We start from the raw sequence: 21978 nt of genomic DNA on the forward strand, positions 1-21978 counted from the left end.
TTGCAGCCATAGGCATTGATGATTAAATAGCTATGGACGCTTGTCTAAGGCAGGGATCACAGTCATAAACAGCACCACAATGCCCGTAGGGCCCACATTACAACTAGCCTGGGCATGTAACACATATTAACTATAAGAGAATGGCCTTCTTCAGTCTCATAGATAGGATTAGAAACTCTTTTTATTCCTGGATTCCGATCATGTACCTCTTAGCATTGCTGTTTTGCGTCTGCGTAGTAGTAGTAAGGGCATGTGGTCTTTGTCGGTATCCCCAACCCAATAATCCGAGCCAGTTCAAGGCTAAAATTAGCTTTTTAAGCCGGTTACCTTTATAACAGCTATCTGTATAGTATCCTTAAATATTAGGTACGGTATAACACTTGTAATACACTCAAGCCCTGTTTTATTTCAACTGTTGTGACTTCTTAGCAAAAGTGAGCTAGAGTAGTGGTTCCAAATAGGTAATTGCAGATTGCTGTACTCCGTACGGATAAGCGTAATAGTATCCGTACTAAGAGCAGCTAACTAGTAACTAGGCCGAGTGTACGATCTGGTTAGCCTGCAATAGTGGATCCGAAGTCGCAGCAGTTGAATCAAAAAGGGTTTCGAGTGTAGTATTGCAGATTACTAAGCCTAGAACCAGCTGATTTTTGCCCGTCACCAACCGAACCCCAGTCATGTAAGATCTTCGCCTCCGTTCGTGTCGTGAATGTTCACTTTTCAATCACCTTGTATTGGCCTTCGGGGTTGCTGAACCACAGCCATGTCGTATGGTACAGTAAAGCCGACGTCCTCGAACCCCTCATCGGGCAGTTCGGGTATCTCCCGACAAGATTCAGCGCCTTCTGTTCTATCCAACACCGAAGCGACTAACGAGACTGGCACCAATGAGGCAGGGAAAAATGAACGCCCGTCATGGAAGTCGAGGGTTGCAGCATTCTATCGGAAGAATATCGGCCTCGTCTTCGTCTTTGTAGCGCAAATGTTTGCTTCCATTGTGAGTATTGCCAACCCCCTTAAGGGGGTCTAGACGGCTTCAACGTTCCTGACCCGGCCGGCAGATGTCCATGACCACACGGCTACTGGAGACTGGCTTTGAAACCAAGTTCCATGCCCTACAAATTATCTTTGTGCGCATGCTGGCTACGGCATTGATCGGATCTCTGTACATGTGGTACAAGAAGGTCCCAGGCTTCCCTTTTGGCCCGCCTGGGGTCAGGAACCTCCTCGTCATGCGCGGCCTTGCAGGATCATGCGGCCTGTTTTGCTTATACTGTAAGACTATCCTATGCATGCCGTCAACCTAGTCTAAAGTGTCCCATGGCAGACTCCCTATCGTATCTGGACATCTCGGATGCGACAGTCATTACGTTTTTGGTCCCGACCATCACCGCTTTTATTTGTTGGGTCACTCTTAAAGTAAGTCCAACCGCACTGCGGACAATAATCTCACCCATTGGACTTCTGCTCACCCTCGTCCTCCACAGGAGCCTTTCACGGTCAAGGAAGGTCTTGCTGGCCTGATCGCCTTCACCGGCGTGCTGTTCATCGCTCGACCCCCATTCTTGTTTCCCAATCACGATGCACGCGGATCATCGACCGACGATGTCGGTGCTCGCGGAGGCCTGCTACCTCCTCCTTCGGTATCGCCAGCCGAACGGTCCCTCGCCATCATCTGCGCCGTTTTCGGGTCGTTTTCTGCAGCGACGGCGTATACCACCATCCGGGTCATTGGCAAGCGAACTCATTCGCTGGTCAGCGTCAACTACTTTGCCGTGCTCGCCACCGTCAGCTCGTTCCTCATTATCATGATCCATCCGGATCTCGCTTTCGAGATTCCCCAATCTACAGCTCAATGGTCAGTAGCCTCCTCATCGCTTATTGAAACAACGTGACTGACATGGGTAAAGGATCCTACTGCTTTCCATCGGCATCAGCGGTTTCTTACTCCAGCTCCTCCTCACAGAAGGACTTCAAAGAGAGAAGGCAGGCCGCGCGACAAATCTCATCGTAAGTCTCCTGATGCGCGCATTATGTGAAATGGCTTTTCTAACGCTCCTTGACAGTATACGCAGCTGGTGTTTGCGTTGATCATCGAGCGCGTAGTGTGGGGTACTACGCCGCCGTTATCCAGCCTCCTGGGGAGCGCTCTGATCATCGGATCAGCTATTTGGGTCAGTCTTCAAAAGAAGGCAGCCGAAAGACCTAAGACCCCTGTCGTGGATGAGGAGAGAAGACTCTTGGATCCAGAAAATAGTACCACCCGGTGACGATGCTAATTTCCTTGTCACTGTGAGGCGAGCGGAAGTAAAGATTCCCTATGGCAAGGACACGGGAAAATAAACCAGTTGGATTGAGCGTACCCTCTTATTGGGCCTGACCATATAAGAGAGCATATACGAAGTACAACACGACTTAGATGACTCCACGTACTTACTTGGCTGAAGGAATGAACACCTAGCGGGCAGCAGTGCAGAAAATCACACTCGCAGGTTATCTCAATCTCACACCGCCTCCAAGCTTGCATCCTGTTGGTCAGTACTCTGTACCATGTGAGCCCAGCTGATCAGGTACCTGAGCCTCAATGCAATCTTCAATTGGCCTCCATTGATGGGGAGCACCAACTAGCCACACAGTAGTACCTCGCAGCTGTGGCGAATAATCATCAGCCACAAGGAGGGTGAGCTGGCAAGTGGAGAGCTGAAAAGGATCCCCAAGTGGCTCGGCGACCGGGGGGTTTACAGGGGGGTTGTCTGGTCACCCCGCAACCAGCACCCTCAGCACAACGACGCTGGACAAGCAACAAGCGCAGAGCTGTCTCACACGGGCTCCCGCTGGGACACCTCCATCACCTCCGTCACCTCCATCATCTCCCAGCTTAGTTTCTAGTTTCTGTAATTGTCGCAAGTTCTCTCGAAGTCTGTTTTCACCTTGTTTCCCCACGGCGGAAACCTACGACCAAGGGAGACGTTGGCACATGCTGCTACCATGAGCAGCTGAACCCCGCCAACAACCACCTACGACCTGCAGCTTGCCCAACAAGTTTGAATCTACCCGGGTCAGCCGTCGTCGATGCTCGCGAGACTGCGACACTGACATTCCTGGCACCCCGCCGCATCGCCTATCCGTACGGCACCTCGCCCCAGATCATCGAAAAGTAGACGCTATTGAGACCTCCAGACCTCCACGCCCCAGCTGAAACGACTTCCTCGTCGTCGCCGCCGCCATGGCGCCGACTCCAGACGAGTTCTCGTCGCCCGGGTCTGTCTCCTACGACTCAGAGACCATGGCCGTGGGCGACGGCACCTGGGACTTCTCCAAGAACACATTCCTGCTGCCCAACCTACAGGGCACCAACCTTAAGACCACCCAATACAATGGTACCGTCGTCCCCAAGACACATTGTCAAGCCGGCGCCCGACTAACAAGAATTGTTTCGCAGGCATGGGCAACAGATTCGCGACGCTGACGCAATACCACCACATGATCCTAGCCCACGGCATCCTCGCCGCTCTCGTCTTCCTCCTGCTCATTCCGTCGGCCGTCATGATCGTGAGATTCCATACCGGTCGCCCCGGCTTCGCAGTTCGATACCACGCCCGCCTGCAGATCGTAGCCGGCCTGCTCCTCATAGTCGTCTTCATCCTCGGCAACCTCGCTGTCGGGCCCAAGCGCAGCTTGACAAACCCGCACCACGGAATCGGCGTCGCCATCTTCGTCCTCTTCCTCGTCCAGTTCTTTGGCGGCCGTCTCATCTACCGGATCCAAAAGGCCCACTCCCTTCGCGTTACTCTGCATCAATGGATTGGCAGGGCCCTTGCCTTGCTTGGAATTGTTCAGATCCCGCTAGGCCTGACCCTGTACGGTTCTCCCAAGTACCTCTTCATACTATACTCGGTGTGGATGGCCTTCCTCCTATTCCTGTACTTTGTCCTCAACTTCAGGTCAGGCAGCCGCCGAGAGCTGCTCCGCGAAGGACCTCGCTCCGAGGCCGGTCGAACACGGGTTACAGATTCTGAGTACTTTGCGTCGGAGCACAAGGATCACAGCTCCAAGTGGAAGTGGCTCGGCCCCCTAGCCGCGGGCGGAGCTGCCTGGTACTGGCTGAGAGGTGGACGCAAGGAACGCGGTGGAACAAGCAGCCGAAGCGAATCCCCATCTTATCGCAGCCGCGGCCACGGTCCCGAAGTTCTGCCATCCCGACGAGGCTCTGCCAGTTATTATGACTCGGAGAAATACACGGAGCTGTCCCCCCAGCGCAAGGGTGGCGGCGGGAATATGATGAAGGCACTTGGTGGTGCGGCCGCCATGGTCGGTGCCGGCAAGCTCTTCTCCAATTTTATGGATCGTCGAAAGGGGGGACGGGACGATGAGTATTCGGCCGTGTCTACCGAGACCCCGCGGCGTCATCGGTCTGGACGACTCCCACCAAGCGAATTCAGCAGCGAGCTGACAGAAGATCTACGGGGCGACCCGACCAGGACATCGCTCCTGACCCCATCCGCCCACCCCACCGCCATGGCTGGCGCGCTCGGCGCTTCGGATTCAAGGCTAGGTGGTGGTCGACCGGTCACTTCGCGTCCGCCACAGACCCGTCGCCCCGGTCGCCGACGCAGCTTTGAAGACTCGGAGTACTCATCATACGTCAGCCCGTCTCGTCGTCAGCCCTATGACGATGAATACGATGATGGTGGTGGTAATCGCGGTGGTGGCGGCGGTGGCGGCGGCGGCATGGGCAAGGGAATCCTAGCAGGCCTAGGCCTAGGCTGGTTCGGCAAGAAGATGGCGGATAGGCGGGCAAAGAAGGAGGAGCAGCAGCGCATGCAGGATGAGGATGATATGAGGTCTGGCCTGACCGAGTCGCGGTACACCGGGGACGGGTATCCTTCTCCGTCAAGGAAGCCAGCCCGACGCCCAACCGTTAGGCGGCCAACAGGGTACCCTCCCACAGCCGGGACGGAGACTGAGATGACAGAGTCTTCGTTCATCAGCGACTACCCACCTCCAGCTCCTGGCCCGGCGCCCCCAGCGGGGCACTCGCGGTCCCGCTCGAGGTCAAGGCGACACACTGATCCGGTGGCGATGCCAGCGATGCCTTCTGATCCGCACGGGGTCCTGCACTCGGAGGCCGACAGCTCATTCATCTCGGACGTGCGTCCCCAGCGTCGCGATTCATCTGGAAGACGGAAGGCGGGCGAGAGGGCGTCGGCAGCGGCAGCAGCACGGGCGTCAGAGCTCGCCGCGGACCAGGAAAGAGAGCGCTATGGCTCCCCCACCAGCCAGCCAGTGAGTGTTAAGCTCAAGGTGCACGACGACCGGGACAGGAACGTGACGCTACGGAGGCTCACGGAGGAGGAGGCACGGGAGGCGCGTGGCACGAGGAGCCGCGCCGACTCGGAGAGCAGCATATCCGGCATGGACTCGCCCAGCTACAACCGCAGCCGGTACCGCCGCGACTCGGGTCACCGTCGAGCAGAATCAGCGGCAGAGCGCAGTGCGGGAGAGGAGCCTGACACGCTAGGCCCGCTGTCCCCGCCGCATCCAGCGTTTGCCAAGGTCCGCCGAGGGCAGAAGGACTCGGCCTACTACTCTGGCGGTGCACAGCCAGGCCCCGCGGGGGGTTCGGCGGCGGCTGGCCAGACGGTTTCCAGCCTGGGCAGTCTTGCCAGCCCTGAGAGCCACGCCACATGGAGCCAGATGTCCCCGTCGCCTGGAGGTGGACAGGGGGATAAGGGACCCGGATCCGCGGCGGACAATCGCAGGAGGCGGAGGCTGGAGAGGCGGAGAGGAAGCAGTAGTCGTCCGTCAGGGACGGACATGTTTGACTAGATAGTGGCGATGTGTTTGGATGTTTTTCATGTCGGGGAGATTTCGCATGGCGTTTTTAGGGTTGTTTGGGCACCAGCGGTGTCATTCTGGAGGATGAATCGAGACGACCGTTGGGACTGCATAACGAAAGATGATGATGACGGGTTGCAAAATTGAGCACGACTGGGGTCTGCGATTGACTTCTGCGAGATGGGTTCGGTGGGCTTGGATTGTATTCATATGACACCAATTGACCTGCACCTGATGACGCTTGTTTTTGTTTGCTCCATTCCAGTGTGAAACGCACCCAAGACAAAGCTCCGATGGAGAGGGTCCGTTGTGAGGATCGTTGTGAGGATGCAGGCTCCAGGGTAGGCCACTCCGCATTTCCCCAATGCCGAGGCCCAAATGGGGAGCCAGCGCCTTCAATGAGCCGAGCTCAGATGGACCCGCCGAAACTGGGGTCATGCAGTCACGCACGCCAACTCCATGTGAAGTTGGAACAGTCTGGAAACCCGCAACCACCGCCAATCCATTGCTCCTCACAACTCGCTGCCACAACCTCTATCGCTATTGCACTCTGTCTGCTTCTGTCTTCTCGGTCGCCATTGCGCCCTGTGCATGGCATTGACTGTTTAACTGCGGGGCCGCGACTCTCGCAACCAAGGCCCCTACGCCTCTGACCTCCATCTCCCCAACCCTCCCGTCCTCAGCGACCTACTTTTGCGACGACCGAGCTGCTGCTCTACCCCAGCCACGATCATGGCCATAACGGCCCCGGTATCAGACAAACGCCGACGGAGGAGGCGCCGCCGCCAGGACAAGCCGGCCGTCTCTGCGCGTTTGGTTCTCGACGACCAGATCAAGGGCGATGTCGGCATCCTGTCCGAGGATCTGTTCCGCGAACTCTTCCCCCATGGTGAGACGAGATGTCTTTGGTCCCCAGGTATGTGTTGCTAACCAGATGCCCAGAAGGAGAAGAATCCGACCATCTAGCCCATATTGCCCTCGCTCCATGGACACCCCAAGCGACCCCGACCGACACACCCTGGTCGCTCGTCCCTGTCAGTCGCTCCTCTTCCTCTGTGCTGGCACCCTCGACGGTCCACTTCTCCCCTTCGTCCGCCTCGCTCCAGCGATTTGCCCTCGCCCTACAGCGCCTCGCCCCGTCCAAGCTTGCTGGTGGCAGCCGCAACGGTATAGACGTCCTCGTGCTCGACGCGGCCCCTGTGCCCCTGGACACGGTCTACGTGAACCTGGAGGGCGAGCTGGCCCGGCGCCTCGAGGATGGCGAGGGAACCTTTTATAGGGACCACCCGGTGCCTGGCGCAAAGGGACAGGCCTCGACGCCGGACGAGAGGCTGGCGACGGCGCTGAGGTATGCCCTGAGCGGCCTCAGCGTTGTCCACGTCGACGACCTCTTCCCGCTACCGCTCCCGCCGCACCCTCTCACCCACGTGCCGCCAAGCCCGGGGAAGATTGCGCTGTGCGAGCCTGTGGCTCAGGGTGTGCTGACCGACTCGACTAAGATTATCCTCATGCGCGGGAGGGGGCATGGCAAGCGGGCGCGTCTTTCCACGCCGGCAATTCCCGCCAGCACGCGGACCACAAACGGTGTTCGCAGGCATAGCATTGACGAAGAGGACGAAGGCGCCACTACAGATCAGTTCTACTCGGCGGCGGAGGACCGTGACCGCTCTGAGGCACCCAGCGCGACGGAGACGGACACAGCGACGGAGACGGAGACGGAGATGTCGGAGCTGGACCGGGACGACGACGACGACGATGAAATCTCGGACGATTCCATGGACGACATGATTTCTCTCCAGACCCCAAGTTTCTCCACGACGACCGTGAGCGGCATGGGGACCATGCAGCCTGGGACCCCAATGACAATCGGAACGGTGCGAGGTCGCAAAACCAACGGCGCCGCCACCCCGGGTTCTGTCTTCTCCGGCATGACATCCATGACTGCCCGGCCAGACCGACCCCGCGGTCGTCTATTCAAGGCACAGGGCCTCATGGGAGCGATTTCGACCGATCTTTTGCACCCCAAGCCTGCGCCCGGGGACGACGACGAGGCCCGTGTCTACGTGCATGTTTCCTCCCTCCCCAAGATCGGCTGCTTCTCGGGCGACTGGGTGCGCATCGAAGCCGCCCCCGAGCCGCCCGCCAACGGCTTCGGCGCCTTTGGCCTGGGCAGCCTCGGCCAGCTCGACGAGGAGCCGGGGAACTGGCGTCCCGTACGTGTGTACGGCCTCCCCGAGGGGTACGCGCCGCGGCCCATGACGAGGATCCCAAGCTCCAGGCCCGGCGAGAGGAAGATGTCGTTCTTTGAGTCGCAGGTCCAGCGCCCGGCGAGCCCGACGGCATACGCGTCGCCAATTCTCCTCGCCAACCTGGACGACGCAGCCCACCTGCGTATATCGCCTCTCAAGAAGCTGGCGTATGGGGGAAAGGGGACCTTGCCCCGCTTCACGAGCGCGTCTCGCCCTCCTTATGCCCGGGACATCACAATCCACCACGTGCGGACACCGGTTTCGGCGGAGAGGGCATACCAGACGGCTGTTCTGGGTGGTCTCAAGCACTATTTCGCGTCCAAGACACGTCTGGTGCGTCCCGGCGACTTGATCGCCGTCCCTGTTGACGCGCAGCTTGGACGTGCCCTCCAGGAGACGGCCGGGGTGTCGGGAGGCTCCGAGGTAGACGACGTGATGGCCTTGACGGCCGGCGGGAAGGATCAGATCGAGAGGCATGTCGACAGTGTTGCCTGGTTCAAGGTGGGCCACATTCGGATCCAAAAGGCCGACGAGGATGAGGACGGCACAGCTGAGACGTTCTGGGGATCTGTCGCCTGCATCGACAGCTCCTCTGTCGGCATGCACGGATCTGGCTTCCAGACGAGCCGGATCCCGGGAACACGCCAGAGCACCTGGCAGTACTACCTGGGGTTGAAGAAGCCTCCGAAGCGAGATGCCGATGCGCCCCCGGCGCCGCTCCCGTCGCCCGACCAGCAGTTGCAAGGCCACATATCTCCACTGCGGCATCAGCTGAGGCAGCTCTTGGCCGCGGCCACCAGCAAGAGGGCCATTGCTCTCAAGATGCCGCCTGTTTCCATCCTGCTCACATCCTCTCACCGAAACATCGGCAAGGCGACCTTGGCTACCAGTGCCTGCACCGACATTGGTCTCCACACATTCACCATCGACGCATATGATATCCTGAGCGAGGGTGGTGGAAGTGGTAGCGATGTCAAGACAGAGGGTTTTCTGCGGACGAGGGCCGAGCGGGCCATGAGCTGCGGTGCTGACTGCTGTGGGCTGCTCATCCGTCACGTCGAGGCCCTGACGGCGGATCGGATCGAGTCGACCATGAAGGAGATCCTCGAGGACACGCGGGTGCTCATCGCCACCACAAATGAGGTTGACAAGGTGCCCGATGGTGTCCGGGGCCTGTTCACGCATGAGCTGGAAATGACGGCTCCCGACGAGGCAGAGCGTGAGACTATCCTGCGCAACATCCTCGGTGATCGAGGTCTGAGCCTGGAGCCGAGTATCGATCTCAACGCCATTGCGCTCAAGACTGCGGCGCTGGTAGCGGGCGATCTTGTCGATGTGGTAGATCGTGCCTCGGCTGCCCAGCAGTCGCGGCTGGAGGCGCTCGTCTCGTCTGCGTCCGACGCGAACCTCACCCTCAGGGACGTCCAGGTGGCCGGTGGACCCATGGCACGCTGCCTGACAAAGGGCGACCTGGACACTGCCGTCGAGGCCGCACGCAAGACCTTCTCCGACTCCATCGGCGCGCCTAAGATCCCCAACGTGACCTGGGACGACGTAGGTGGCCTCTCCAACGTCAAGGATGCCATCGCCGAGACGATCCAGCTGCCACTCGAGCGGCCCGAGCTCTTCGCCCGCGGCATGAAGAAGCGCTCCGGCATCCTCTTCTACGGCCCTCCTGGAACGGGTAAGACGCTGCTGGCCAAGGCCATTGCGACCGAGTACAGCCTCAACTTCTTTAGCGTCAAGGGCCCCGAGCTGCTGAATATGTACATTGGTGAGTCCGAGGCCAACGTGCGCCGCGTCTTCCAGCGCGCCCGCGATGCTAGGCCGTGCGTCGTCTTCTTCGACGAGCTGGACTCGGTGGCCCCCAAGCGAGGCAACCAGGGCGACAGTGGCGGTGTCATGGACCGCATCGTTTCGCAGCTGCTTGCGGAGCTCGACGGTATGTCCTCTGGTGATGACTCGGGCGGTGGAGGTGTCTTCGTCATTGGCGCCACCAACCGACCCGATCTTCTGGATCCTGCGCTGCTGCGCCCTGGACGCTTCGACAAGATGCTCTACCTCGGCGTGTCGGACACGCACGAGAAGCAGCTCACGATTCTCGAGGCGCTGACCCGCAAGTACGTACACTCCCATACGCCCCACGCGTTCCGTGGTACACACTGCTAACCATCCCAGGTTCACCCTCGACCCGTCCCTGTCTCTCTCGTCCGTCGCCAACCGCCTGCCCCTGACGTACACGGGCGCCGACTTCTACGCGCTGTGCAGCGACGCCATGCTCAAGGCCGTCACCCGCCAGGCCGTCGCGGTGGATACCAAGATCCGCCACCTGTCGTCGTCGCGCGACGCCGAAATGTCGACGGCGTACTTCTTCGACCACCACGCCACGCCCGCAGACCTGGCCGTCGTCGTCACCGAGCCCGACTTTCTCGCTGCGAACCAGGAGCTCGTCCCCAGCGTCAGCCAGGGCGAGCTGGAGCACTACGAGAAGGTGAGGGCGGCGTTCGAGTACAATGCCGATGGCGACGCGGCGAAGAAGGCCGACGGCGGCGGTGGCGATGGCAAGGGGAAGGGCAAGGCCCCCGTGGTTGTTGCTAACGGGGATGATGATGATGACGATGGCAGCATGGTGAACGGCAGCGTCAGGAGGAAAAAGGACAAGGGCAAGGGAAAGGCGGTTATGGGATTTCAGGACGGGAATGCGAGCGATGATGATGGGCTGTACTAGAACCTCCTTTTGTACATGAGCGGAGCCGTGTAAATTACCTTAGCATAAAGTAGTCGCCTTCATCTGTTTGAAAACTCGCAACTGGATATCATACATGGCTGTCCCGAGATGGCTCGCTACTTTTTTGTTGCAGCTGCCGGAGTTGTTTTCTTGGCCTTCTCATCTTTGTCATCCTCTGACTCCTCTTCTGAATCTTCCTCTTCATCTGACTCCTCCTCGTCTTCTTCATCTGACTCCTCCTCCTCGTCGTCTTCATCGGAGTCGTCTTCATCCTTCTTCTCAGCCTTGCCGTCCTTCTTCGGTTCCGCCGCTGCGGGTTGTTTCTTCGCCAGATCCTTCATTTGAGGCGCCGGTGCGTCCGTCGCAGCTGGTTTCCATGTGGTGCTCTTGGGGCTCTGCATGTCGGCCCCCGAGGCGGTCTTCGGGTCCTGCTTCCACTTCCCGCTGGTTGGGGACTGAAGACCTGGTGTGGCAGTCCCTGCACCCGCCTCCTCCTCTTTGTCCGCCTTCTTATCTGCGTCGGCTTTCTCATCAGCCCCGTCCTTCTTTACAGGCTCTTCCTTCTTCGTAGGCTCGTCCTTTTTCGCAGGCTCGTCCTTTTTCGCAGGCTCGTCCTTCTTCTCGTCCTTCTTCTCGCCAGAGTCCGCCGCCTTCTTGCCGTGGACCTTTTCCCGCAGACTCTTCAGCCGAAGCTCCTTGGCCTTCTGCGCCGCCTCGTCCGCGACGGACCGCATGGGCAGCGGCGCCTCCTTCTTCTGGGCGGTCTTGGCCCCATCCTTGCCCGCCGTGCCAGCGGTTACCGGTGCCGCCTTCTTCGGCTCGGGAGCGGCCGGCGGGTTGGCCGGTGCTGGCGTGCCTCCTGCTGCGGAGGAGGAGCCCGACGGCGTCGCGGCCTTTGACGCACCGGCTGCAGCGGAAGCACCGGCCGCGGCCGCGGTCGCGCCCTTCTGCACTGGCCTGCGCAGCTTCGGCACGGGGTGCTTGTGGTGGATGTCGGGGATGGTGTGCTCGTCGTAGTAGATCTTGACGTGCTGCTTGAGCTCGCCATACTCGTTCCAATCCTCAATCTCAACGATGTCCTAGTTCCCTCCCGAGGTCCCGTTAGCTAGGTGGTAGCGGTAGTCTCCTCCCCGCACGCACGCCATGTATGTGTTGTAAAACATGTCTCGTAGAAAGCGGGGGAAGGGGGCGGGGTTGTGATGCGAGGGAGAGGCAGCAGCAGCAGCAGCAGCAGCAGTAGTACATACCCCCAAGACCATACCCTCCTGGACCAGGGCGGGTAGCTTGCGCACGCGGCCGTTCTCGTCCTTGCCTGCCCGGCGGCCCCATAGCATGCGCGCCTTCTGGTCGGTGGCCAGGTCGACGGCCTTGAAGGGGACACGGTTGGCGCGCAGGATAGTCTCGAGGCGCGAGGTGGCCGTGACGATGTGGGATGAGCCGGCGGTCAGGGAGGTGTAGATGTAGAGGGCGGGGTCGGTCGAGTAGGTGGTCATGGTGGGCGTATGTGCGGCCTGGTGCTGGCGCTAGAAACTTGGCAGGAATGAATTCGATCAAGGAAAAGGCACCGGAGACGCTCAATAGCAAAGGTTAAAGTATATTGAAGATGGGAGCGGGCATCGTGAGGCGCGGGGGCGGGGCATTGGGTTCGGTTTGGGCATTGCGTCAGGAACACCGTCTCGGCAGAAAGTGTAGGGTAGCCAGTAACGATTGGGTAAACTGCAGCGAACGGTGAGATCCATGGCAAGGTTTTATTCACAATTGAATTATACAATTCATGAAAGCAACCAAGAGACTTCCAGGGGAACTGTTATTATATAGTAGTTCCATAGTTGAGAGATCAATATAGGATTACTATTCCTCAACTAAGACGTTTATGTTTTGTACGAGTAGATACTAACTACTAACGGGAAGGAATCCTTAATTGAACTATTACCAGGGGCCGCCTGGGAGCTCATACTACTCCGGAATAGCTTCGAGTACTACGAGTACGAGCACATGGGCAACTCATGTCCGGTGGAAAAATTTGGCCATGTTTTCCTTGCAAGAATGATTACTCATATGATGTCAGAACGTAGCTGCCCAGCGAAGAATTCTTCAGCACGTCGAGGTGAGAGTTCTGTTGCGCTACAGACGAGGCTAAGGGCAAGTGAAATGAAGGGATCGCCAAGGGCATCAAGTCTGCGGCGCCACAAAACCGGCTCCGCAGCCATTTGAGTCGAGGCCCCGCGAATTGTGCGGCGTGGGATCGAAGGGCATGATTCATAAATCGCATGTTTGGATGAAACAATAATAAGAGCAGGCTGCCGTTAAGACAGAGGCCCGAACGGCCTGGGCCGCGCCCGGGCAGCAACCACTCACCGGTGCATCACTGACGCCGCGTTTCACAATCATGCTGTGCTCATCACAGGCGGGGGGGGGGGTTGGGGTTGCCGTTGTGTCGCACAGCGCCCAATCTGGAACTCCTCAACAATCTCTGTCAGCCTGTCAGGAAGCACGCGAGTGCCCGATCTGTCCAGGAACGAATTCGTTGATCTGCGGTACTACGCCGTACTTGTATGAATATCTGTACTGCTTCGAGTATTAGTCGTGGGCCTCGTGCGAAATTCGCCCAATTCCCCAGTTAATAGTTGCAACCTCGCTACCTATTCCTGCCTTCGGCCGGCGCTAGTGCTGTGTTGAACGGTGGAGGCACGGGCCCAAACTCAACGAGCCAAATCAGCGGAGCTTCATCCAACTGTCTGCGACCTGCGTGCGAAGCTGTCTGTGATGTGCTGGCGATGAGCTGTACCTGGTTTGTTTGGTTTGTTGGCCGACTGCTGTTGGCTACAGTCTGTGGACAGCCTGCGGACAGCCTCCGGTGTCAGACAACGGCGAGCTGCAAAGATGCAGCATTATGGACACAAGAGGAGGACCTGCACGACGCTGCAACAGTGCGTAGGGGCGTAGCACACTGTGTTGAAACGGGCCAATGGTGGTGCTCCGAGCTCCCTGCAAGGGGCACGGCAGCTCTTTCGATGCCCATTCTCGCCAAGAGAGAGCACCTTCGCACAGTAAAGCCCATCAGCGTAGCCAGGAACAACCCCCTGTCCCTAAAATACCGTCGGGTGTTTCTGCACTGTGCGCTGTGCAGATGCCAGACACCTGCAGAGCGTTCCTGGAACTGTGCAGGGCTCCCCCGGCAGGCGCCAGCCGCCCGCGACCCCCTCTCATTAATCACGCTTCGCCCCATCTTCTTTTAACTCCTTTCTGCCCATAACCGCCGCACCACGCTCATTCTCTCCTCAACCACGCTCATTTACGCCATCACGCTCATTTTTTCGACGGCTCTGTTGTTTCTTCTGCCTTGCTCGCCATTCTCTCATTTTCATCTCAACTCGTGAAGCAAAAAGCTCTACCCGTCGCTGGTCGCGTATATCAAAACAGCCTCTCAACACCACAACCAACCCTACCCTCAGCCAAAATGCGCTTCACCGCCGGCCTCATTGCCTTCTCCGCCGCCATCGCGAGCGTCAGCGCGACGGGAGTCGACCCCATCACGGGCACCACCACCCTGACCTCGACCACCACCCGCACCAAGACCATCACCGAGTGCAACCCTGACGTCCCCGACTGCCCTCTGCACTCGTCCACCGTCGTCACCCCGACCCCGACCCCGGAGCCCATCACCACCTCCACCTCCACCTTCACCCCCAGCCCCAGCACCCACTCCTACGCCGTCAACTCGACCGTCACCGTCTGCCCCTCCGGCACTCCCAGCGCCTCCCCCAGCGGCACCCCCATTGGCACCCCCAGCGGCAGCGTCGTCCTGCCCCCGACCACCGACGTCCCCGAGGTCCCTGAGATCCCCAGCGAGCCCTCTTCCACGCCCATCCCCACCGGCGCCGCGGGCTCCCTCATGGCCCAGACCGGCATCCTCGCCGCCGCCTTCGCTGCCGCCGTCGCCGCCATCTACTAAGCGACCCGGTCCGAGAGGAGCCCTGGTGGCTCCCAAGGCGCATCCACGTCTTCTCATCAATCAAACCCGGGGTTGGCGTTCTCAAGAATCTTTCCTACCTCTTTTCGTTTTTTTTTTCAATCTCTTCTTCTTTTCCCATACTGGCCAACATGTTTTCTTCAACAATGTTGATAGATACTTTATTCTACGGGGACGGACGTTTGGCGAATTTTTTATAGGTCCACATGTATTTGGGTCTCGGCGGAGCTTGGGTGTTCAATAAGATTCGTTGGCATGCATATCTAACCGTATATCATTAAGCGTGGTATCTTTTCTTCTCATCCAGATTGGCTCCCCTGATGGTTGTTGTGCTGATTCCACGTGCTGTCAAGCCGTCTGCCGTCCGTGCTTGTAAGGCTGCACATGCCGCCAGGTGCCGCCTATGCACCCCCAGGCCAACGACACTCCAACCCACCTGTGCCGATTGCGTGATGGCACTGTATGCAACTACCTTCCAGGCTCATACTCTTCAATTTCAGCCTTGTTCCAGCCCCAATCGTGGCTCTGATCGCCCAGGCGGGCGGTTGTTCTCCCTAGGGACCGACCTATTTCGGACATCTAGTCCCCCCCCCCCCTCTTCGTCGATCTCTTGATCCCTCGTATTGAAGCAAGAGATGACAACGGAACAATGTTTCGCGAGGTACTTCATGTGGCTCTTCACACCCCCACGGGGCCCCCTCAGATCCTATAGTACTTGGGGGGCATGGGCTAGCGTGTGGCCCAAGTACCCTACGTACGCTCAAGCCCCCCCCGAGACGGGTAGCGCCACCCCCGGAGGATCCGGGAGAGATTATTCAACAGAAAGCCCCCCGCCATGGCTTGCTGGCCTTCCCGGCGAATTGTCGAGTTGGCTGCCGGATGTCTCATCAGTAGGTGATAGATCGGGGCGGTCTGGGCCCAACACCGTGGACTGGGAGGGGGGGGTTTAAGGTGATGCGATAGACCTATAATTGGATTTGGGCTGGAGGGGGGGGGTTTTCTATAAGACTTTGGAAGACCCAGAGGTGGAATTCTGTAAACAGGAAAAAAACATGCTTCAATTGGCGCGGCAGATAATTACATGTATTATAGACCTGGTTAACTCTATCTGTACCAAAGTAGAGTATTTCCCCACGTCGTGGCAGCATTGATAACCTATTCCAACGACACATCTATGTAGTACCCTCTCTCCCCCTCTCCAACTGCCCTATCTCCCAAGTTCAAAACCGTGCCCGCGGAATGATTCCGACTGCCCTGTAGTATCAAAACATGCGAGCGGCAAAGCCAATAGTGCCGCTCCGTATCCGTATATATCCACATGGTCTCTGCCGATCAACGCCTTGTTCTGTGTTCCCGTTCACATGCCGGTTTTGCCGCCGCCGGCGCCTCCGCCGCCTGAGCTCCGCTGAGCCCCATCCCCTCCCCGGGGGGAATTGGAGGGGGGGGGGGGGGAGAGGGAGATGCAATCACTTTGTTGGCGTGTGCTATTATCCACTACCGCTCGTGGTCTCATCGCATGTGTGTTTTTCCCGCTCCCCTCCTCCCTCGGGGGACTTCCCATCCCCTTCTGCTGTTCACTCGCAGGGCTGCCCGTTGGCCTCGGCGGTGGCGCAGCGCGTACAGAGCGTGGCTGTCGAATCGGTCAGGAACGGGCACTGGTGCGTCGAGGCGTGGGCGCAGGGCTTGTTCGACAGCGCCACGATGCCCGGGTAGTAGCCGGAGTGCGCGCGGAGAGAATGGTCTGGGGTGCCAGGACGACGATGGAGGGCCGGCGGCAGGGTTAAGCCGGGACATTGCCACATGTTGTCGAGCGGACCAGATGGCAGGAACATTCTTTGATCAAAGATTGGGAGAGAGAGAGAAGTGCTGTGTGTGTTTTTTTTTTTGCTCTTTGTTCAGGAGGGCAGGGTAGGAGGAGGCCAGTCTTTTATATGGAGAGGTAGTTTATAAGAGGCCTTTGCAGATTGGGGTTGATGTCTGTTGCGACATGGACCAAGGCTTGGTTGACGAGTTGCCCAGTTATATATGTAGCGTACGGCTGAAGGAAGGGCCTCGGGCACTTGGGAATCTGGTACTCGTGCTTCGTAGCGCGGTCCTCTCTCGCATTCTGCAAGTAGCCATGAGAGAAGAAATGCCGGATGTATGCTTCCCAGACGGGAAACGTTGGGCGCGAAATGCACGCAGCTACTAGCAGAGAGGATCTAGATGGACGAATCTAGATGGATGGTGACCCCCCATATGCCTCCTTCAGCTCGCGTCCTCTCCCAAGAGGCGACATTGTTCCCCATTGGGAGATGGAAAAGTCTTGTTGCCAGAAAAGTCCTCATTCAGTTGACACGGCCAAAGGATTCAGGTGATGGGACGAAAAAGGGCTTACACTTCTCCATCGAGTCGATGAAGTAGGGCTCTCCAGAATCCATGCCTCCCCCCCCCCCCCGGCTGGCCGCTAAAAGGGGGGGGGGCCAAGTAGCCCAGACGCACCTCGATCCAGCCAACCACAGGGCGATCCAAGGCGGCGGTCACCCTGGTGCATGGTATTTCTTCTAGAAAGACCTGTGTCAGCTGCCTGCTCAGCTGAAAGCCTGGGCCAAGTAACTCAAGTTGCCTCTTTGGAACGAGGCCCTGGATGCAGGCCCTGGATGCAGGCCCTGAGTTCGGGCCACCGGAGCCGCCTCCCGACGCAGATGAGACACCCCCAACTCCTGGTCCTCGCCGACCACTGTCCTGGGGATTGGCAGTGTATCCGTACCAGTGTCACAGTGGCCTACCTTGGCACCACGAGTACCAACGTTGCATGGGATCAGGTACCCAAGGGCATGACTCTTTTAGGAGGGGGCGAGAGCTCCATGACGTTACCAAGTTGCTGGTATGTACGTATACCTGGATAGTAGTTGGCCCATGCCAGAACCTGCTTCTGCCGGTATCGAGATCTCACCATCCCATCGGGAGGCTGCTACTATGTCAGGTAGGCATGTATCAAGATGATTTGGAGAGTCAGCCAGAGACTAGGCGGTTCGCATCACACTGACAAGTGATAGAAATGCTTCGTCTAGTGCCAAGGGCCCCATGCCATGACTCCCATTGGGCATGTCAGGTGGGCGGCTCATGGGTGCCAAACCAACCACGACGGCCGATGTGGTGATGGTATCCAGCTACCGGGAAGAAGGAGCCACGCTAGCAACCTTGTTTGTGGCACGGGTGGGTGGTCTTGGCTTCTGTAATGGTAGTCAATGGTAGTCCATAGTGCCGGCAACCTTGGTAGTAAGGTACCTACCTACCTACCTACTTAGTAGTGAATACTAGGGCCGCCCTGGTGAATCAATCCCACGTACACCGTCTGGTCTGCCCTGACCTTATCGACAGTCGACGCAGCTCGCAGCTCTCTTTCGTGTCCAAGCCCGACAATCCACGGCCACCGCGCTGGTTGCACTGCGTGCCGCCTGTCGACCAGAGCCAACTAAGGTAACCAAGGTCGATCGAGCTGAGGGAGAGGGGGGAGTGCCGCTGAGTAGATGCAGTGATGGTGCGTGCAGTTTGCATGTGCCATGCATCACGCGGGACGAGTGGATGGTCCATTTCCCTCATGGGCGACGAGGGCAGATCTCCTACCGCTTTCCTGGGGCCTTGGAGGACACCCTCAGCGATGTTACAGGTGCGCCGACTATTAGCGTTCTGCATGTCTATCATGTACCCTGAGCGCTGGTGCTGGTGATATTCGCTGCCGAATGCCATCTACCTTATACAACAAGCGAACATGGCGACGCTGTCGAAAATGTACCAACCCATGTGCTTCAGTGTTTCATCCCCGACGCCTCCCTGCCAGCATACAGAGAGCCACCACGCTGCCCATAACGCATAGGCCGCATACAGTCCCGAAACACTGTTTTGTGATATTCCTCCACGCGTCCATTATCTCCTGTCGCAAGGGTGTAGAGTCTTGCACCCAGCTCCGCAGCGAGGGCAGCCGGACCGCGGACTCGTATGAAGGCTGGGAATAGGGTAAAACATGTCAGCTTCTGATGGATAAGAGGGCCGCTAGTTTTTTTAGTACAGGTTCAAACTCTCCATCGTCATAGACAGGTCAGACTAACCCACTGCAGGCATAGTATGCGAGAGTAATGGAAGTCTAGGAAGAATCACATTATTACTTACCGGTGGCGTGTATGGTCGCGGTGATGCTGTCGGCAGCATCTGCGGATGCGGCCCGGGTTGTGTAGTCACTAGCTCTGTACTCCACCGCACCTCAGTTCGACCTTCTGCGCCCGTGTCTGTATTTGGCTGCCCCCAAATTTGGTCCCCTTCCTGGCGGTCCACCTGGAGATTTTGCCCGGCTTGCGTATCCGACGGCAAGTCTTGCTCTAGTTGGCCTGGGGACTCGGAGGAAGCCTCCCGCTGTGGCTCCAGGTCTCTCTTGGGATGATCGCCGCTCTGGCCTGCAGAATCGTATGCAGACCTGGGAGCAGTTTCAGATTCCGCTCCTGCAACTTGTGCGCCGTCTGCGGGGGGTTGTTGTGATTCAGGATCGGGTTGCGGAGGAGCTTCCTGAGCGTGGCCGTCCAACCCCGTGGCGGCACTGGGCTCTTGGGCCGGCTGCCGTACACCAGGGCTGCTCATGCTAAAAAATTTGGACAGGTTAATATCGGATTGGAAAGGAGATGCCGGTGCCACTATGAAGATTCCTGATTGAGTGATGTTGCCGGGGATGAGGATCGGGGAGGTTGACATGATCCTCCGTTCTGTTGACCAGGCCGGGACATGCTGTGCTCACGGGTCCTCCTTCTCGTCTTTCTCGTCCTTGTTTTCCCCATGTTACAGGTGAGGCCGAAGTCAAGAATTTGTTTGCAACTTCCAAGTTCCAAGGCTAGATGCGCAAGTCTGAATTGGCAGCGACGAGGGTGAGATGGCTGTTCCTTCTCTCAGGTGTGTGCCGGGGAGCCGGGGGACCCGGGGCCGAGTGGGGCCGGATCGGGCGAATTGTCCTCCGTATATGTACGGAGTTCCTACCTACCTGGTATATACTACAGTACGCATCACCAATCACCTTCAAGGATGCCGACTGCTGCAACAAACCGATTTGGCATCGTGGGATTTCCACCCTGCACATGGACTTCTCAGCTGAGTGCGCTAAATGCCCGGCCGTCCCTTGCCACTGCAGCTAAGACAGATATGCATCTCGGGAGTTTGTCTCGACTTAGGACAGCTGCCAACAAGGGCGACTGGCCGCTGGGACCCGTATTCGCCCGGAGTAAGCTCCCAAATCCCGATTTGGCCGCCGAAGCAACAATCGGAGACTTCGGAGTTAGCGACTCGGCCAATAGCGAAAGAGTAGGATTGTGAACAAGGCATAGGGTTTGCGTATAATTGTGACACTTGGGGACCATGTTCAGCTCAATAGGGGGTCCTCGGACCTCACCTAGATTTTCGGAGCGAACGACGACGAGCTGCAGGCCGCGCAGGCGAAGCGTGGTGGCTGGTGAGGGCATGTTCTCGGGCCGACATGGCAGGATTAGTAGTAACCAGTGCATATCAGCTGAATGCATTTACTGACGGAATTGATCATGTATTTTTTGTTTTTTAGAAATGGCAATTCTCATCGACTTCTACACGGATATCCTATGATCGGGCGCCTGGTTGGGGGTTGCGTCTCCTACCTCCAGGCCTTATACAGGTAGGTAGGTACCTGCAGGCATGTACAGTGTCAAGTACAGTCGTCCTATCAGAGACGGCAAAAGGCCGGCTCCAACCGACTCTAAGCCCATCTTCAGGAAGTCCGGCAACCTCTCCCAATCTCATCTCACCTTCATGTAGCCTCTCAACATCGTACCCATTGCGTCACTTAATGGTCTAGACAGCATGCTCAGCGCACAGGCTTGACCCCTCTCTCGCCTCACTCTTCACATCGCCATTTGCCATGGCCTCCCCCGCCGTCCTCCGTCGCCCGCTCCTCCTCGCCCGCTCACCATGGCGCCTCACTCTGCACCGGGCCATGGCATCGTCCGCCTCATCGTCCGCCTCACCCTCCGCTCCACCCCCTCCCCCTAACGACGACCCTGCTGCTATCATGCGTCGTGCCTCCCCCCAGAAGACCATCCACGACCACCTCACCCCCATGCCCTCTCGCCAGCTCGCCACCCTCCTCACCGACCTCATGCCCTCCACCGCCCCGCCCCCCTCCCCCATACTCCCCCTCGGCGCCCACCTGGTCTACTTCCCCCCGCTCATGCCCGCCTCGGAACTCGCCCCGGACGGCGCCGACGCCGATCACGTGCCCCCCGGCTTCACCCTCACCACCCCCGAGGACACCACCACCACCAGCAGCGCCACCGGCGGGCGCAGGCTCTGGGTCGGCGGGGAGCTCACCTTCCGCGACGGCTGGGCCTCCCGCCTCCGCCTCGACGGCCGCCCGGCCGTGTGTGTCGAGACCATCGAGGCCGTGACCCCCAAGGACGCCGGCCGCAAGACGTTTGTCGACATTGCGAGGACCTACGGCCTGAGCGCCGACGAGACCGACATCCACGAGCGCAGGACCCTGTGCTTCGTCGCCGACGACGGTGCCACCGCGCCCACCGCGCCCAAGATCCTCCGGTGTAAGTCCTCTTCCCCCAGGACGGACGGACGTCTATCAACCCCATCCCGTCACACACAAAGAAGAAGAAGAACAAAGTATCAGAGCTAATATACCCACACACAGCCCCCCACCAGCCCACCGCCTCCTACACCTTCACGCCCACGCCCGCGCACCTCTTCCACTTCTCCGCGCTGACGTACAACGCGCACTTCATCCACCTGGACCGGCAGAGCGCGCTGGTCCACGGCCCGCTGATCCTGACCCTCATGCTGCGCGCCCTCGCCTCGCAGCGCAGCGCCGCCGCCGCCGCCACCGCCGCCTCCTCCCTCGCGCACTTTAGCTACCGGAACCTCGCGCCTCTGGGCGTCGGGCAGCAGACCCGCGTCTGCGTGCGCGCGCCGTCGGGGGAGCAGCGGGATGGCAGGGGGAGGGAGATGTGGGATGTCTGGGTTGAGGGGCCGGAGGGTGGTATGGTTGCTCGGGGACGAGCGCACATGTCCCCCCAGTCGTGAGAAGTTGCACCGAAGGGAGGGCAAGATATTATGACGATGTATATGATAGATACAGTATTTGTATATATAACCACACTCTGATAGAGCAAATACTCCGGCCTCTATGCTTA

The 21978-nt window shown here is 58.6% G+C and overlaps 6 protein-coding genes across 6 annotated transcripts; 5 read left to right on the forward strand and 1 right to left on the reverse strand.

Moving 5' to 3' along the window:
- Positions 1–1061: 1061 nt before the first annotated feature.
- ACO1O0_008309 (DMT family transporter) lies at positions 1062–2270 on the forward strand (the record flags this gene model as incomplete). The annotated part of the gene is made up of 5 exons (XM_083197673.1): positions 1062–1275; positions 1328–1419; positions 1488–1858; positions 1911–2010; positions 2067–2270. The coding sequence occupies 5 exons, from the start codon at positions 1062–1064 to the stop codon at positions 2268–2270; spliced, it is 981 nt and encodes a 326-aa protein (XP_083047141.1).
- A 956-nt stretch (positions 2271–3226) lies between these two features.
- On the forward strand, positions 3227–5829 carry ACO1O0_008310 (cytochrome b561 domain-containing protein; the record flags this gene model as incomplete). The annotated part of the gene is made up of 2 exons (XM_083197674.1): positions 3227–3380; positions 3443–5829. 2 exons carry the CDS (start codon positions 3227–3229, stop codon positions 5827–5829), a joined length of 2541 nt encoding a protein of 846 aa, XP_083047142.1.
- Positions 5830–6570: 741 nt separating this feature from the next.
- On the forward strand, positions 6571–10815 carry PEX6 (AAA family ATPase peroxin 6; the record flags this gene model as incomplete). The annotated part of the gene is made up of 3 exons (XM_083197675.1): positions 6571–6727; positions 6781–10207; positions 10266–10815. 3 exons carry the CDS (start codon positions 6571–6573, stop codon positions 10813–10815), a joined length of 4134 nt encoding a protein of 1377 aa, XP_083047143.1.
- Positions 10816–10931: 116 nt separating this feature from the next.
- ACO1O0_008312 (uncharacterized protein) lies at positions 10932–12308 on the reverse strand (the record flags this gene model as incomplete). The annotated part of the gene is made up of 2 exons (XM_083197676.1): positions 10932–11894; positions 12063–12308. 2 exons carry the CDS (start codon positions 12306–12308, stop codon positions 10932–10934), a joined length of 1209 nt encoding a protein of 402 aa, XP_083047144.1.
- Positions 12309–14275: 1967 nt separating this feature from the next.
- ACO1O0_008313 (uncharacterized protein) lies at positions 14276–14770 on the forward strand (the record flags this gene model as incomplete). Its single annotated transcript, XM_083197677.1, has 1 exon — positions 14276–14770. The coding sequence occupies one exon, from the start codon at positions 14276–14278 to the stop codon at positions 14768–14770; it is 495 nt and encodes a 164-aa protein (XP_083047145.1).
- Positions 14771–20749: 5979 nt separating this feature from the next.
- Positions 20750–21868, forward strand: ACO1O0_008314 (uncharacterized protein; the record flags this gene model as incomplete). Its single annotated transcript, XM_083197678.1, has 3 exons — positions 20750–20794; positions 20871–21375; positions 21480–21868. The coding sequence occupies 3 exons, from the start codon at positions 20750–20752 to the stop codon at positions 21866–21868; spliced, it is 939 nt and encodes a 312-aa protein (XP_083047146.1).
- Positions 21869–21978: the final 110 nt, after the last annotated feature.

This window comes from Amphichorda felina (assembly GCF_050947745.1).
Source record: "Amphichorda felina strain 45539 chromosome Unknown scaffold_8, whole genome shotgun sequence".
Lineage (NCBI taxonomy): Eukaryota > Fungi > Ascomycota > Sordariomycetes > Hypocreales > Bionectriaceae > Amphichorda > Amphichorda felina.